Consider the following 16,943-nt stretch of genomic DNA (forward strand, 5'->3'; position numbering starts at 1 on the left):
TATATTTGTTATGTAAAAAAAAATTAACACGATGAGTTACATCTTCATCTCACACAGCTTTAGATGAGAGAAAGAAATGGGAAATCCTTTTTTCGACTCTAACTCTCCCACTCAAGTCGTTGTTTTTCTTTCTGTTACTTCGAAAGTAGCTTCTTCAGCTTTAGCCACTCGAATTTTTGATTTTCCTTTTTTTATTTTTCATCAAACGAATGCATTTTCTTATGGAAATCTAGCTTCGAGTCTCCAAAAATTATTCCAATAATTACATATCCTATATAAATTGACAAAGTAATATTTCCATTTATTCAACACAAGAAACGTCCCTTCTGAAGCAAGAATTAATTTTCCTTGATACATAACATAAGGTTCCAAGGAGGAATAAAAATCTCATTGTGGCCACGGAGGTTCAAATGCGGTGACTCTGGGCTATCTTCAAAGCAGGTAATCGCCCTGGGATTAGTCGGCTCACATAACGGGTTGGATATCTAGATTAATAAATAAAAAAAACCATAATGTCCCAAGCCTGTTAAGGGATAATTTATGACCAAGTTCTCGTATTGTTGATTCATAATGGTATTATTGAAACTTGCTTGAATATGAATAACTCCATTTAGTATTTTACCCGGTTAGCCATACGGCGATAAATCCGTTCCTGGCCTTGTACACACCGTCTGTCACACTATGGGAGTTGGTCATGCCCGAAGTCGTTACCTTAACAGCAATAGCTTTGGCACAAAATAAAAAACGGTCTCTCCAACGCATAAACGGCCTTTGTGGTTTGCTCAAAATTTGGATTTGATCCTTAAAACAAACAATCTACACTGATACTCTTTATACGTTTTTAGAAAAACTATAAGGACCAAAAGTATAATTCACTTAAATTTTTGTGAATCACGTCTTTTTTTATAAAATAAAATTATCAAAAAATATTTTACATCTCCAATCACAAATAAAATTTCTTATATTAAAGTACATATTAAAATATAAATGTATTTTAAATAGAAGTTTTCATATTTATCACATTTTTATTAATATTTTGATTATTATATCAATTTAATTTTTTAGTTGATAATTCAGTTTAATAATATCTCACGATAATTTAATTCTAAAAGCATATTTAATTTTTCCTAACTAACAAATTTTAGTATATAACTATCTCACATTAATTATATTTAATTTTCATTATTTTGTCGTATATTTCAATATCCAACCCAAAAGATACGTGAACTTTTCTTGATTTTCTAAACTTGAGAATCTCAAAGATAAAAATAATTTTGTCAATTTAATAGTCAGTTAAAATAAATCTAAAGACTTTTATTTACTATGCAGTTTATTATAAGAAATTTGATTTGTAATTACAGATAAATGAATTTTTTATTATTATAAGAGAGATTGTGATTCGCAAAATTTAAAAGAAAAAAGACACAATTCACAAAATCTTTAGAACAAATTACACTTTTGGTCTTTATAATTTACCTGAAGATTAATTAGTCTCTTATAACTGTTCATAACTAATGATGTTAACTTTAGAGATCACGAGTCTTGTAAAACAAAAAGATTATGAACTATCAGTGTAAATAGTTTGTTTTACAGAACAAGTCCAAATTTTGAGCAAACCACATAAACCACCAATGTAATTCACTCGAATTAATAACATATTTATGTAAATTCCAAACAAAAACTTAAAACAATACTTTTCTATTTCATTGAACATACAAATTATTGGATTTGTTTGATTTGATTTAATTTATATCCAAATTAACCAGCCACAAGATCTAACGTCATTTTAGCTGTCAAAATAATAAAGTAAGCGATTACTTTGTCCTTTAAAAATGTGGCGAAGTAAGATCAATTTTTTAAACGGAATAATTGCAATTTGAATTCAATTCCCACCTGACCCACAATCCTTTTTCTCACCTTCCATAACTTTAACTTTTGTTTCAATCAACCACAAGTGTGGTGCCTGATTGGTTTGATCTTGATTCTAAAGGTTAAAAGTATCAGGAGGTCTCATGTTCAAATCCAATGAGAAATAAAAATCCTCTTGTGGCCACGGAGGTTCAAATGCGGCGACTCCGCACTATCTGCAAAGCAAGTGGTTGTCCTGGAATTAGTCGGCTCGCATAGCGGATTAGATATCCAGGTTAATCAAAAATAAAAAAAACTTTTGTTTCAATCTTTCAACTTAGACAACATAAAAAGATTTTGAAAGGGTACAAAGATAGTGAAATGCAAGCTTCCCTGTTGACGATTGAACCCAATTAACACTTTTACATCCTCTCACAACTTTGAAGATAAGACGCTTTTTTCTATATATATTTTTCGACAGTGGAAATTAAGAAGATTCAAAAATTATGGTTGCCGATGAATCTTTCACGTTCAGGGAATGGTTGTGTTCGCTTTCATAAGTCACTATGAGCATTGTTGGATCGTCCAAAGCTCTTTCGACGTGTTTTCTTGCAGGACAGCCTCTCAAACTGCTGCATTTATAATAACCCCTGAAATTCATTATAAACAATTAAAAGGGACTTATTAGAATTAAGCAATTAGAGGAACCAATCAAGCAAGAATTTGAGTTGACTATTTACAAATCGTTGACTTTGTTGTCTTTTAATTATTTGGTTGTTGGCAATATTTACCTAATATTCCTTGTGATTGAAGATATACTTTTGGATCTCCAATTTAAAAAATACCCCAAAAATAAAAGTCCAAGCAACCCACATATGTAAATTACCCAAAGTACCCTTCACCATTAGTCCAACTCTTTGACTTTTTTTTGGGGAGGCTCCATTGTCCAACGGAATCAACAATACTTAATAGACCGAGTTATAAATCAGAATCACTGAGTTAATTAACCCGAGTCAAGATCTAAAACCAATAACAAGAGATTTACCTCGGATGTGGTGAACCTTTGATCGGTTTTTGACCGTACTTCCTCCAAGAATAATCGTCCGGCGGTATGTCGGCCATCTTCAAGCTTATCGCCGGCACTCTTACCACTCTCTTCATCCTTGATTTCCTGCAAATAATCGAGTTTAAAACCAAATAATTGATCATCTTGTTGACACCCAGATGGAATCAATCATGGTTTGAAGTTGTTTCTTCAGAAGGGGATCAGATTTCAGTACCTTTTTTTGGAACAATGGCAGCGACCGGAGGAATTGGTGCACCTTGTGTGAGAATCGTCGGTGGAATTACATTTCCTTTTGAAAGAAGAAGATGACAGATTTGGTTGGCCGGCGGAAGAAACCTGCGAGAGATTCGTGATTTGGAATCCAGATGACATCGACGGCTGCAATCCCTCGGTGTCTCCGGTCAACGATGACATAAAAGAATTCGCCGGAGAAGCTGCAGCAGCGGCGAAATTGATAGTAGTCGTAGGAACATCCTTCCTATCAAAAGATCCCGATTTCACCAACGGCCGATGGTCGGAAACCTGAGGAAGTTGTGGCATCCGCTGCTGAATCGGTGGGGCAGAATAACCCATCTCCGCCGTCGCTACGGAGGTTTGATGGTATTTCTGACTGTTATTCACCGCCGTGGAAGCCAATGTCACCTTTTTCTCCGAAACAACAGGTGGGTCTGTAACAGGCCCTCGTCGGAATCGGGCATGACCGGTGCAGCTTCGATCGAGAAGAGATATAAATTTCTTGAACTTAGTGACAGCAGCATCAGCGACGGTTACGTAATCGGTGGTAGCGACGGAATACGACGGTTTACGGTGGCAATGGGATGAAAGTAAGCCAATAAGATTCTCAAGACTCCGAATTCCGGCGGCGCCGGCTTCTTTAACGGCAGTTTCTTCCATTTTAGCAAGGAAGGTAGTGTTTCTGCAAGAATCCATGAATTCAAGCGCCATATTAAATCAGAAACATAGGAGAGTGGGGTGGATCGAGAAAGCAAAAGGGGAAAGGGGGGTAATTAATAAAAATGTGGGGGAGAGTCAAAGAGAAGATGCGGTTTATGAAATGACAGAAATGCCCTTGTACGTTAATCAGCAGTCAAACAGAGGAACCAATGGTGGGGTAACACGTAATGTCAGAGATTGACCGTACCCCAAGTCGATTGTGGGCCAGGGTTCAAGATTTAAGAAGAAGACTGGAACAGCTACGATGTTTAACATAAAGTCAAACATCGTGTCACCATCCATATACAAGATTAAAGTTAGAGTAAATTACAGTTTTGGTCCCTGTTGTTTCAATTCTGATCCCTCAAGTTAAATAGGTTTGTTAACTTAAAGGGTACTTTAGTTTTTATGGTCTTTTTACATTTCACTTCATTTTATTAAAAAATTAAGAAATATATTAGATTTATTTTATATAACTAGAAGAGTATTCGTGTAATGTAGTGAGATACATCTCGATTTTAATATTCTATATTGTTATTTGTCTCTGTCGATATTATAATACGATTTTATATGTTTTTAAGAAAACAATAATGATTTTATTTTTGAATAAAATATAAACTTGAAAATATCATAAAAATTTGAAAAAACATATATTAATGTTGATATCAAATCAACTATTTAAAAGTTCTCATTTTTTTATATGTGATTTCTTTAATTTATTTTTTTATTATAATTTTATTTGAGTTTAATAATGAAATAATTTATTTTTGATTTTTAATAATATAAATTTGATAAAGATAATAATTAAGTATTCTGTTAAAACTCAATGATTATTCTAATTATATTTTATATTTAAAATCAGATGTTTATTATGTATTTGATTATGTTTATCTACAATTAGTTACACGAATTCAGATATGGAGCTTTAATAAGTTGTACTTACGCACAATTTATCTGCAATCTTAAGTTTTAAGTAATATGCATTAATAAACAGTACTTTACGAATAAAAAATGGTTTTTAAGAGTTTCTGTTAAATGCTTTATAATATAGTATAAATATACATTATATCACATTCATATTTAGTAATATATGTGTTTCTCTCCCCTCAAAAATTTTCCTGTTGATACCCTTAGACGAGAAAACTTCTGGCGTTCCTTACCAACAAACCATTCGACCCCCTCACCTACAAAACCTCTTGCCTTACCTTGCAAACCCTTCGGAAAATCTTCTGCAAACCTCACCTTTGTTCTTCTTTAACAATCTAAAAACTCTCTGACGACCTAAGACTACCCGCACTTGCAAACCTTTTACCTTTTATGTTCTCATTTCTTTCCCAATCTCCGTGATGATCTCAGAGTGACCAAAGTCACCGAAAAGTGTGAACCAAAACCCATATTAAAACAATCAAGAACTAGACCAGATTTGAAATTTGTCCCCTTCCTATCATATTCTTTGATCCAAAAGCCTAATTCAAAATAAACCTATACCTAAGGAGGAAGAAGAAAAACAATGGGAAAAAAACCTATCGCTTCCGTCCCCAATACCCTCTATGATCAAAACCCACGCCTTCACCGCCCCCAAACTTGCAGCATCTCCAGGAACCATGGAGACTCCAGTCCAACCAAACCTAAATCAATCGACGATCAAGTAAAGGAGGACGGAAAAGATATCTTTTGTCAAATCTATGATTTCACCAAACACAAAAACCTTGACAAATTTGTGACAACAAACACAAATCTATGATTTCACATGTCTGCTGAAGAAAAAGAAATGTGAGGGACAAAGAGAAACATCAGATGGGTAGGGGGTGGGGGTTGTCGGAGATTGTAGGGGGTTTGGATGGAGGTCACTGCACTAGTTGTGTACATATACGTGTATGACAGGGACCAAATCTGTAAATTAATCCAACCACCTCTGCAATTTTCTAAACCAGTTCTACAAAATACGGACTTATATCTATTTTACATATTTGGTCCTTGCACCTGCGAACTTGGTTCAAAAACTTTCTTTTTTTACATTGACCCTCCGGCAAATTGCAAACATGCCACTTGCGGACCTAGTGGCATTTTGGTGATTTTAGAAGAGAAATGACTAAGGACCCATTTGGTTTATAGGAATGTAATTGATTCAAAGGGATTTAGATTTCAAATTCATTCCACTCTCATGCTTGATTTGTTGGATTTTCCGGATTTAAAATCCTAGGATTTAAGTTGAAATCCTACAAGCATAGGATTTTGAAATCCTTAGGGAATGCTCGGAATTTCACGAAATTTCGTAGAATTGTATACAATAAGATTTTATAAAATGTTAAAAAAAAACATTTGTTTTATAATAATTGATTTATAAAAATGTAATTTAATTATTCTTATAAATTATTTGTAAATACTAGAATTAAATTTTATTCCAAATCCTACAAACCAAATACACCAATGATTTCACATTCTTCCATGCAATCCAAATCTCTCAAAAACAATCATGCAAACTAAACGAGCCCCAAAAGGTAAACCATAAATCGGAAATCGCTATTTTAATTAATATATACAATTGAAAAAGCACAAGGGCTAAAAACGAAGTTTACCCTTGATGTCTATATATAGTAATCCTTTTAAAAGTTCGTTGAAGAAGATGTTTGTATAATAATGATACCATATTAACGTGATTCATTCAACTTTAAAATTTTATTCAAATTAAGGTCAAAAGTAGCAGGAGGTTTCAAATTAAATTCCAAGGAGGAATAAAAATATCCTTATGGCCACAGAGGTTCAAATATGGTGACTTTAGGCTATCTGTAAAGCATGTGGTCATCCTGGGATTAGTCGGCTCGCATAGTGGGTTGGATATCCAGATTAATAAAAAAAAAATTATTCAAATTTAAAATTTAAAATTATTTGTGAAGAAATTGGAAGCAAATTTATCGTAGAAGTATATGATATTTCATTTATGTTATTTTTGAATTTAATTATAAATATTTATATTAGTATTATTAATAATTTGTTTCGTAAAACATACGATAAAATAATTTATTTAGAGTGAAATAAGGGATTTGGGGTTTAAAAACACAAATTGCATGAGAAATTTAAAGGAAGGAGGGACTAAATGTAACTATTCACACCCCAACTCTACGGTTACGGTTAGTGTTTTCAACGTATATAATTTTAAATGAGATTTTAATTAAAAAAAATGACAACCACAATAACCAAATTATATAGGTTTTAATTTTAATTAAAAAAATGAAACAAAATGACAACCACAGTAACCAAAGTTGTAATTATTTTTAAAGAGAGACAAAACTAGATAACGAGTGACAACCACAAAAACCAAAATTATAATTTACTCAATTATCTATAAATAATACAATACAAATTCATTCTAAATCTTACAAACCAAACAGATCAAAAAATTTCAAATCCTTTCACGAAATCCAAAACCAGTATTATATTAAAGCAAAAGTGGAGATGGTTGGGTGTTTAGGAGGCAAACTTTTACTTGCACTTGTATAAGATCAACAAATAGTATGCTTTGAAGAATCACATGTTGTACTTGTACCCTCATATAGTATTTTATCCATTTGATTGTAAAAGCTTGATGTTGGGAAACTCAAGAACCAAATAGATTTGAGAAAATTAATAACTATGAACGAAAAATCAGTCAAAAAGTAATCAGTAATTAAAACAAAAGTATTGTCATAAATACTGTTAGGAATTTGAATTAAAGGGTCTGATTGTCTAGAATCGTAGTTTTATCTAAACTAGGAATCTGTTATCTTTGTTTATTTGTTCTGTGTAGAATTTCAAAAGAAATAATTAACAGACTTTTATAAATACTGTTTATATACTACATTTGATAAATATAATTATTAATAGGTAAATTTTTGTGAAGTTGTGAGAGCAAACCGGATAACTAACATAAGAAGTTTAAGCATAAAGTTCCCTAAATCTACTCGTGCCACTGATTGTTTTGGTTCACCTCGCACTAAGATGTCAATCATCTTTCGATCTATCGACTCTCTATGGTTTCACACATACATATGAAACACATTCCAAATCGTTTACCAAACATTTATTATGTGTCACTTATCTTACCAAATGAGCATGACAAGTACCGAGAATCTTACTCGATAAATGAGGGAGAAAACTCTTACCGGGTAATTTTTTTTAAGCAACAATCAAATTTTGATTGCCAATAATGTTATCTGACAAAAAAAGTGAGAGTGGTGACTCTTGTCAATTAGGGCTTATCCGATAAGCGTTCGATTAACAACCTCTAATTATAATCAATCCTTACACCAAGTTTGCGGGTTAACGACCCCTAACCACAGTTAATCCTTACAAAAAAAAAGTGAGCATGGTGCCTCTTTTCAGTAATGCTATTACACTCGTGTTCTCGAAACTTTTTTTAGAAGAAAAATAATCATAAGTTTCCTCCCAAAACTTTTCTTCCAGATGTGGGAGGAAAATGAAGGAAAGAAACGAAATTAAAACCCTTTAAAATGATTATTAAAATTACAAAACTACGTAACCTTTCATTGTAAATGACATATTTTTAAAGGATATATTTAAAAAAAATGAGATCTTTTTTTTCTTTTCTTTTCTCTTTAAATTCGAGAACACAACGTAAACTCTTCTCCCTCTGTTGTTGTTTTTTTATCTTTATGTAATGAAAATTGATACAATAACTTAACAATTAAGCATATGTGAAGTTTTGAATAGATTTTAATTAATATGGTTAAAAATAGTTAGGGGCCATGTACCAAAAAACTTATCCAATAAGCGATTACCGGATCACTTATTTTACCGGATGAACATGACAAAGATCGAAAATCTTATCCGATAAGAAAGATGGCAAGAAACCGAGTCTTTTACCCGATAAACTCTTACCTGGTAAATAATTTCGTGTAATGCAATTTTGATGGACTAAAACCTTACAGGTAAATGAGAGCGTTGATTTTTATCAGTAAATGACTTAAAAGTTAAATCAAGGTTCCAACTTGTTCCATAAAATATAAACTTATAATAAAATCATTTAATTTATTCAACTTTAAATTAAATAAAATCCTTTAAAAATAACATTAACTAATTAAATTAAATTTTTTTTTCCTGAAATCAACTATAAGATAATACGGCTTAATTTTTTCAACTATATGACCGTTGACGTTGACTGATTACTTTTTTTTATCGGACAATTTGAAAACTAAAATTTCAAAATTGAATTATTATATGATCGAAAACAAAAATTAAAATTAATTTATTATCAACTTCTTTTAGGGGTTGTTTACCTAAATGCTTACCCAGTAAGTGTTTACTTATAGCAATGAACACTATTATTTATTTCGATGAGTTAGATTTTAGTACATCAAAACGTATTGAATGTAAAAATTTACCGGGTAAGCGTTTACCTGGGTAAGAGTCGTAATCTTCACTTACCGGGTAAGATTCTTCATCCTTCTCATCGCTCTTACCCGGTAAGATTCTTGGCCCTTGTCATGTTCATCCGATAAGAAAATTTATTCGGTAAGCACTTACCAAGTAAGCGTTTGGTAAACGGCTCCTTAGTAATTAATAATTTTATAGTTATTTTTTTTATCATTAATTTATTAGAAAGAATTAAAAAATGACTTTACTAACCAAATATGAGAAGAGGAAGAAAGGTTGGGCTGCTATTTTGAGAATCCATGTAAAATAAATAGTTGGCCCATAATCCCCTAGTTAAGTGCATGTGTGTGGGGGCAAGACCAACTATCAACAAAAGTTAAATGCATGTGTGTGGGGGCAAGAATGTCGGAAAATTGACTCAAATGACCATATTTCACAAATAAATTGACTTTTTATTTATTTCTCTTCCGACTTTACATAAAAGTCACTAGGTCCACAATAATTACGGACCCACTAAACGGAAATAAATTGGGCTTTTTTGGCCCAGGTCCATAACGACACTTCTGTAAATATTACAGATGTGGCTCAAAATCTATTTTCCTTTGAATACCACAGGTTCACAACCATCATCATAATACCCGATCCATAATACTTAGTGCCCAGACGTTACATCTGCAATGGCACATCCACATTGCGGATGTATCACGTGTCAGCGTAGGGTGGTCACTCGAAAGCTATGTTGAATTAAATAAGAATGGCAGGTTCACATTTGAATTTGCAAGTTTTCTTTCTTGTTTAAGTTTTTTTCTCTTTTCTCTCTTACATCTCTTAAATCCCATTGAATCGGCAAGTTTTTCTCTTTTTTTCTCTCACATCTCTTAAACCCCACGGTATACAATAATATGGATTTATAATACAAAAATATAAACAAAGACATAAATTAAAAAAAATTGGATAATTTTTTACATTTGAACTAATGTAATTTAATTTACTTTGTAATTACGTTATTAATTAAAATTTGTCACTTTAATTTTAGCGATATTCGTTAAATAAATTATTTTAAAATCAGGTGATAATTATTTATTGGAGCAATTTCTTTTGATACGAAAACCAACCCTTCAATTTCTTCGATACATTGCTTCAACATGGACAAAAACCAAGTCCACCCCTCTCCACTCTCAGACCTATCCACTCCGAAAGCGATAAGCACAATTTGGTTATTTGCATCTATAGCAACAAGGAAAAGGAAGATACACGAGAGAAATATTTGATTAAAAAGACTTGCTGGTTTTTAACGTTCATCGTTGTCTTCTTATACAAAAGTTTGATGAAATCAAATTGTACCAATACAGTGGTCTTCTTGATAATTTGCTGAAGTTTGTACAATTCATAATGAGGGTGGAAAAATAGAGTGCACAACCGTAACCAAACATATATGAAAAACGTGAAAAATGAGATGGCTACGGACATGCCACTTGGTTGATTAGGGTTTTTTAGAGGCTGCCACATGGCAGGTCTGCAATAATTGCGGAGGTGGCAGTCGCAGGTGAGGGCCAAATTCATGGAAAATAGGGTTTTGGGCCACATCCGTAATACCTACGGAAGTGTGGTTGCGGACCTGGGTCAAAAAAGCCTATAATTTTGTCATTTAGTAGGTGCGCAATTATTACGAACCTGAGTATTGCGGATTTAGTGACTTTTGGGTAAAGTCCAGAGAGAAATGATTAGGAGGTCAATTTGCTTGTGGAATATGGGCGCCTGAGTCAATTTCCATAAGAATCTCTATCTTGTTAGTTTGTCATATGTATGATGTTCGTGACTATTGTGCATAGTTATCTTGGAAGTTAAAGAATGTTTTGGAGAACATAAAGATGTTTAAAATTTGATGCTTTGAATCGTTACTTGTTGACATCAATGCTTCTGATCGAGGTTCTTCAAGTTTCATTCGGAGAGAGAGTTTAGGGTTTTGCATCATAGTATCGGTGGTGGTAGTTGAGGGGGAGGTTGACTCGTTGTGTAGAAGTAGAAACCTCTGGAGTAGCCACCATTTAGGGAGAAATCATCGGAGGTTCACTAGAGTATGGGAATGAGAGAGAGAAACAAATAGAGAATTGACTGAGGAGGCTGAGTCCTTTTGATGTGAATAAAAAGGTAAGTGGGGACAAAAGTATTCATACTATGTAGTAATAAAATCATCACAAAACTGTATGAACAAAATTGCTCATTGGGCAGATCGAGGTTTTTTTACTGGTCAAGTTTAATGTAACTCACGAAGAGATGATACAGACCGATCTTAAATTTAGTCCTTTGAGACCTCGTCCTGATTGCTCCCAAAAGATTCGGTCTTCTAAAAACCAATTCCATTCTTAATTTGTCTGCAAAAGCATGGATATTCGAGCGTTCACAACTTGATGATCTTCTTATACCCGATATTCGTTTTGGGGCATTTATGTATGAATATTATGACGAGCTTTTTAAAACACTGATATCTGTATGGATGTATATGAAAAAATGGAAGATCTCATGAAGTATGGGAGAAGATCCTTTAAAAAATAAAAAAAAGAATAATAATAAAAATAAAAGTATGGGAGGTGTGGGAAGGGTTTGTATTCATTCAGGTTGCTTCACGTTTCTCGCCAGATCAACATCCACTTGGCCCAAATAAATGTCCTTCTACTTGCCCTTTAGTTCTTTCTTTTAAATAAAATATGAATTAAAACTTTTTTTTTATTAACCTGGATATCAAATCCGCTATGCGAGTCGACTAATTTCAGGACGACCACCTGCTTTGTAGATAGTTCGTAGTCACCGCATTTGAACCTCCATGGCTACAATGAGATTTTTATTCCTCTTTGGATTTGAACGTGAGACCTCGTGGTACTTTTGATTTTTAGAGTCAAGCTCAAACCAATCAGACACCATCCTTGTGGTTAAAACTTCTTTTTAAAAATATTTAATTAAATTAATCTGTCTGTATATATTGAGAAGGTTTTTGTATGGAAGAGTTTGTTCATAGATGGAAAGGGTGTGTCTTTTAATTGAGAGAGATAGGTTCGAAAAAAAAAACTTGATTTTCTGCATAAAACTCCCCTTAAAAACCTACTGAATAAACCACTTTCTATATCATTAAATTACTAACAAACAATCATGTATAGTTGATCGAATAGGTTGTGAGTTTCATTAAATTGCTAACAAGTAGACCATCGTTTTTTATATTATAATAGTTGATCTAATTATTTTCTTTTTAAAAAAAGGTTACGTTGTTTGATTATTTTTACAATGATTTTATGTTAGACTGTATTTTCAAGACGAGAAGTACATTAAATCGTTGCTTAATATGAAGAATGTTACTAATTCTAGTCGTTTAGCTACTCGTCATCAAAGAATATAACCCTAAACGACAATAAAAGTATTCAAACTTTTATCTTTACAAGCTCTTATACATAGATACAGACTTGTAATTCTTTTATACTTGGAATTTCTTTAAACTGTTTCTCATAAATTTTTGAAAGATTTACGACATTTCACTGATACCGACTCTTTATGACAAAGATGGATAAAAGAAACATCACATCTGATTCCCCCTCCCCCCCAAATTAAATGGAGTTTAACTATATATATATATATATATATATATATATATATATGGGCCTAATCAAATGAGAACTGATTAGTTTGTGGTAACTGTGAGGTTCAATCTCAACCACAAATCAACGGATAAATTAGGAAATTAATAATTATGGTAGTTTGAGTTAAAATTATAATTAGAGGGCATATTAGGTATTTTTTTAAAACTCCTTTCTACTCTCTCCGACCTCCAATCTCCGGCCTGCAGTGAAATCGATATCACAGTATATCACAATGGGTATCACATTGTGTATCTTTGTTTTTAAGGTTTGAGTTGGTATCATAGTTGATATCATAGTTGGTTTCACAATATATCACAATGGGTATCACATTGTGTATCTTTGTTTTTAAGGTTTGAGTTGGTATCATAGTTGGTATCACAATATATCACATTGTGTATCTTTGTGATTACTTGGTACCTGCCGGATTAATGTTCACCGGAGGTCGGAGAAATGAGAGAGAAGAGAGGAGAGAGAGGAGTTTTTTAAAAATACCTAAAAAACCCTCTAATTATAACTTTAACTCAAACTACCATAATTATTAATTTCCTAATTTATTCGTTGATTTGTGGTTGATATTGGATCTCACAGTTACCACAAACTAATTAGTTCTCCCTTGAATGGACTCATATATATACTAGAAGAGTACTCGCGCAAGACAGCGAGACCAATGTTGATTTTAATGTTCTATTTTATTCTTTGTCTCTATCGATGTTATAATACGATTTTATGCGTTTTAAAGAAAACAATAATGATTTTATTTTTGAATAAAAATATAAATGTGAAGATACCATAAAAACTTGAAAAAAAAATATCAATGTTAATATCAAATCAACTATTAAAAAGTTCTCATTTTTTATTTAATTTATGTAATTTACTTTTTTATTGTAATTTAATTTAAGTTTAATAATGAAATAATTTATTTTTAGTTTAATAATATAACATTTTATTTAGAACTTAATGAGTATCCTAATTATATTTTAGATTTTTTATATTTAAAATGAGATGTTTATTCTGTATTTGATTATGTTTATCTGCAGTTACTTACACGAATTCAGATATGGAACTTTAATAATTGTACTAATGCACAATCTACTTGTAATCTTAGGTAATAAGTAATATGCATTAATAAACAATATTTTATGCAAAAAAATGGGTTTTAAAAGTTTTTTGTCAAATGCTTTATAATATAGTATAGATTATGTGTTTTTAATAAAAAAAATAATGATTTTATTTTTGAATAAAAATATAAATGTGAAGATACCATAAAAACTTGAAAAAAAAATATCAATGTTAATATCAAATCAACTATTTAAAAGTTCTCATTTTTTATTTAATTTATGTAATTTATTTTTTGAATTGTAATTTAATTTAAGTTTAATAATGAAATAATTTTTTTTTGGTTTAATATTATAAATTTTATAAAGATAATAATTAAGTATTCTGTTAGAATTCTATAATTATCCTAATTATATTTTAGATTTTTTATATTTAAAATGAGATGTTTATCATGTATTTGATGAAATAGGATATGGATGAAATCGGATAAGGATGAAATCGTTTAGGGATGAACGGGTTTAGGGATGGCTTTAACAGGTTGTACCATTAGCATAGATGTTGTTTTTAAGAATTTAAGAGTTTTTAAAAGTTTTAGTCAAATGTTTTATAATAATATATATATATATATATATATATATATATATATATTATTGGATCATGTAGGTCAGTAGGTGGGAATATACTTTATTTTAGGTTTAAATTAAATTTTGAGTTTTGAGATATGTTTGGTTTTTCTGTAAATTCAATGCATCACCATGTGGGAGAAAGTGATTTTAATTTTTTCTTTAAAGTTGTATTGAGGTGGTTTATTTTATGCTGAAAATAATTTTTTCATTTTAAAATAATTTATGTTTTTACACGTTTCTAATGTTTTCTCCTAATAATTTTCGTACTCTAGTTTTGATATTTTAAATATTTGATTAATAATAATTTAATAACTTGATTTATGAATTAATGCTTGATGGACGAAAGATAAATTTGATTAGCAGTTTATTTGTTAACAGTTTAACGAAATTTACAACTTATTTATTCAGCTATACATGTTTGTTTAATTGTGACTTAATGATACAGAAAATGACTTATTTAATAAACTTCTAGATGTGGGCTTTATGCACAAAGGTAAGTTTTTTTTCCCTCTAAACCTACCTCTCCTAGTTTAAAAACATCTCAAACAAAAATTTTATCAATCTACACAAACAAATTAATTCACACAAACAATTTTCTCCATACAGGACTTAAAATAAAGACAACCAAACAACGCTAAATAAATGGTTATAAACTTATAATTATAATATTTGTTGAATTGCTCAGAAGCTAAGAGATATTGTTTGGGTAAAAAAAAAATACTAAAGTCACGACCGATGTAAGAAACGTATGACCAGACATATATTGCAAATAAGAGTTAACAACAAAGTTTTGAGACCAACGGTCCTCACTATTGATGACAATCGTATGACATTCTTGACAACTAACGATATACATATTGTTGGTCGCCACTAACCAACAACGATCATATGTTTCTAACAACATTTATCGCTACTAACTCTTGACAAACAACGTTTTATAATGTTTAATGCAGGTCTTCTCGCATTTAATGATAATAGACATAACCGAAGGCGAGCATTCACGACCATTTCTTCAAAAGTATCCTATAAACTCATCTTTTTGTAAGATACTTTTTCAAATATTGTTATATAAAATAATCAATATAACACTATTTTAAGAGTGTTGTAATTTTTTTTGTTAAAACGCTCAAAAGTGTCATATAGACCTATTGTAACACTTATGGATAGAATATTTTTTTTGATCCTATAAATTCAAGTCATATAAAATATTAAATTAAGACATTTAAACATTTTAGGCGTCCTATAAATCTAAGGTAGTTGTAACATGTGTTGGTTCAGATTTAAGAACCAACACATTTGGTTACTTTTATGTTGCGCTTGTGCAAGGTTCACTACTGCATGCATAACAGGGTTCAATACTATATGCATAAGAAGGTTCAATGTCTCATGATCATATACATTGTAACACCCATATTTTAGTACGTATATTTTGAGGTTTTAAATGCATCTTTGACTTTAGAATAAACCTTAATCGATACCTTGAAGTGGTTACGCTTGGGACTAAATAGTTAAGAAAATTAATTTTCTGGCAGCTTTTCTTCGTGCTGGTGAAGGAGGGCCTTCACGCCAATGAAGTTGGGTAGGACCTGGAGGGATGTCGTTTAAATCCGATTTTCATCTCATTTCTCATCTTCTAACCCATTTCTCTCTCGATCAAACTTGGTCCACGCACGTTTACTCCACCCAATTGATTTCTTCACGAGAGTTGGTGAGATCAAGAGCTAGGGATCGAAGTTGGTGGATTGAAGCTCAAGCTCATGAACGTGTTAAAGGGGAAGTGATTTTTTTTGTGAGAACGTGTTTATCTTTATCGTTTATTAAACGTATCCAACATTATTTTTTTATACACCAAGTTTTGTTTTAAGGTTCATATAAATGGTCGAAAGGTGGATCATCGATTTGATATGACTGGTTTAATGGTTTTCAGGTATTTTTATCTCTTAGTCAGGAGTTTACTTTTGTAATCGTAAATACAATGTTATTCAATAAACTTTTTTCAAATGTCAAGACGTAGTTTTTAAATTCATCGGTTAAAAACGTTTCAAAGATCAAATTATTGTAAAAAGAAATACAATTATACTCGTCTAGAATGAAAAACGAAGATCATAGAAAATAAAAAAAATTATATATTTTGTTATAAAAAGCATCTTGTTTCTATTAAATCGTTCAACTTATATAATCTTAAGAGGTAGATCTCTTTCAGATTCCAAATCAATATAATCATTTTCTATCCATTTAGATAGGTGATATAATATATATATATATATATATATATATATATATAGTGTTGGGTTTACATGAGATCAAGGGTTTACATGAGACCAAGGGTTTTTCGTGAGACCCATAAGACTAATTTATGTTCATTGATCAACTTTATAAGTTAATGATCTAATGATTTAAATTGCACGGTGA

At 31.3% G+C, this 16,943-nt stretch overlaps 1 protein-coding gene across 1 annotated transcript; it reads right to left on the bottom strand.

Moving 5' to 3' along the window:
• Positions 1 to 2,148: 2,148 nt before the first annotated feature.
• LOC112511173 (probable WRKY transcription factor 7) lies at positions 2,149 to 3,883 on the bottom strand. Its single transcript, XM_025116661.1, has 3 exons — positions 3,129 to 3,883; positions 2,894 to 3,019; positions 2,149 to 2,498 (listed from the first exon to the last, which is right to left on the bottom strand). The coding sequence occupies exons 1-3, from the start codon at positions 3,857 to 3,859 to the stop codon at positions 2,336 to 2,338; spliced, it is 1,020 nt and encodes a 339-aa protein (XP_024972429.1). The 5' UTR covers positions 3,860 to 3,883; the 3' UTR covers positions 2,149 to 2,335.
• Positions 3,884 to 16,943: the final 13,060 nt, after the last annotated feature.

Source organism: Cynara cardunculus (genome assembly GCF_001531365.2).
Source record: "Cynara cardunculus var. scolymus isolate 2C chromosome LG 4, CcrdV1, whole genome shotgun sequence".
Lineage (NCBI taxonomy): Eukaryota > Viridiplantae > Streptophyta > Magnoliopsida > Asterales > Asteraceae > Cynara > Cynara cardunculus.

Excerpts from the sequence above, each read along its gene's own strand:
- LOC112511173 (XM_025116661.1), bottom strand. The coding sequence starts at position 3,859 with ATGGCGCTTGAATTCATGGATTCTTGCAGAAACACTACCTTCCTTGCT. Across the intron at positions 3,020-3,128 it reads TGCCATTGTTCCAAAAAAAG|GAAATCAAGGATGAAGAGAG; the intron begins GTACTGAAATCT and ends GATTATTTGCAG. Across the intron at positions 2,499-2,893 it reads AAAGGTTCACCACATCCGAG|GGGTTATTATAAATGCAGCA; the intron begins GTAAATCTCTTG and ends AATGAATTTCAG.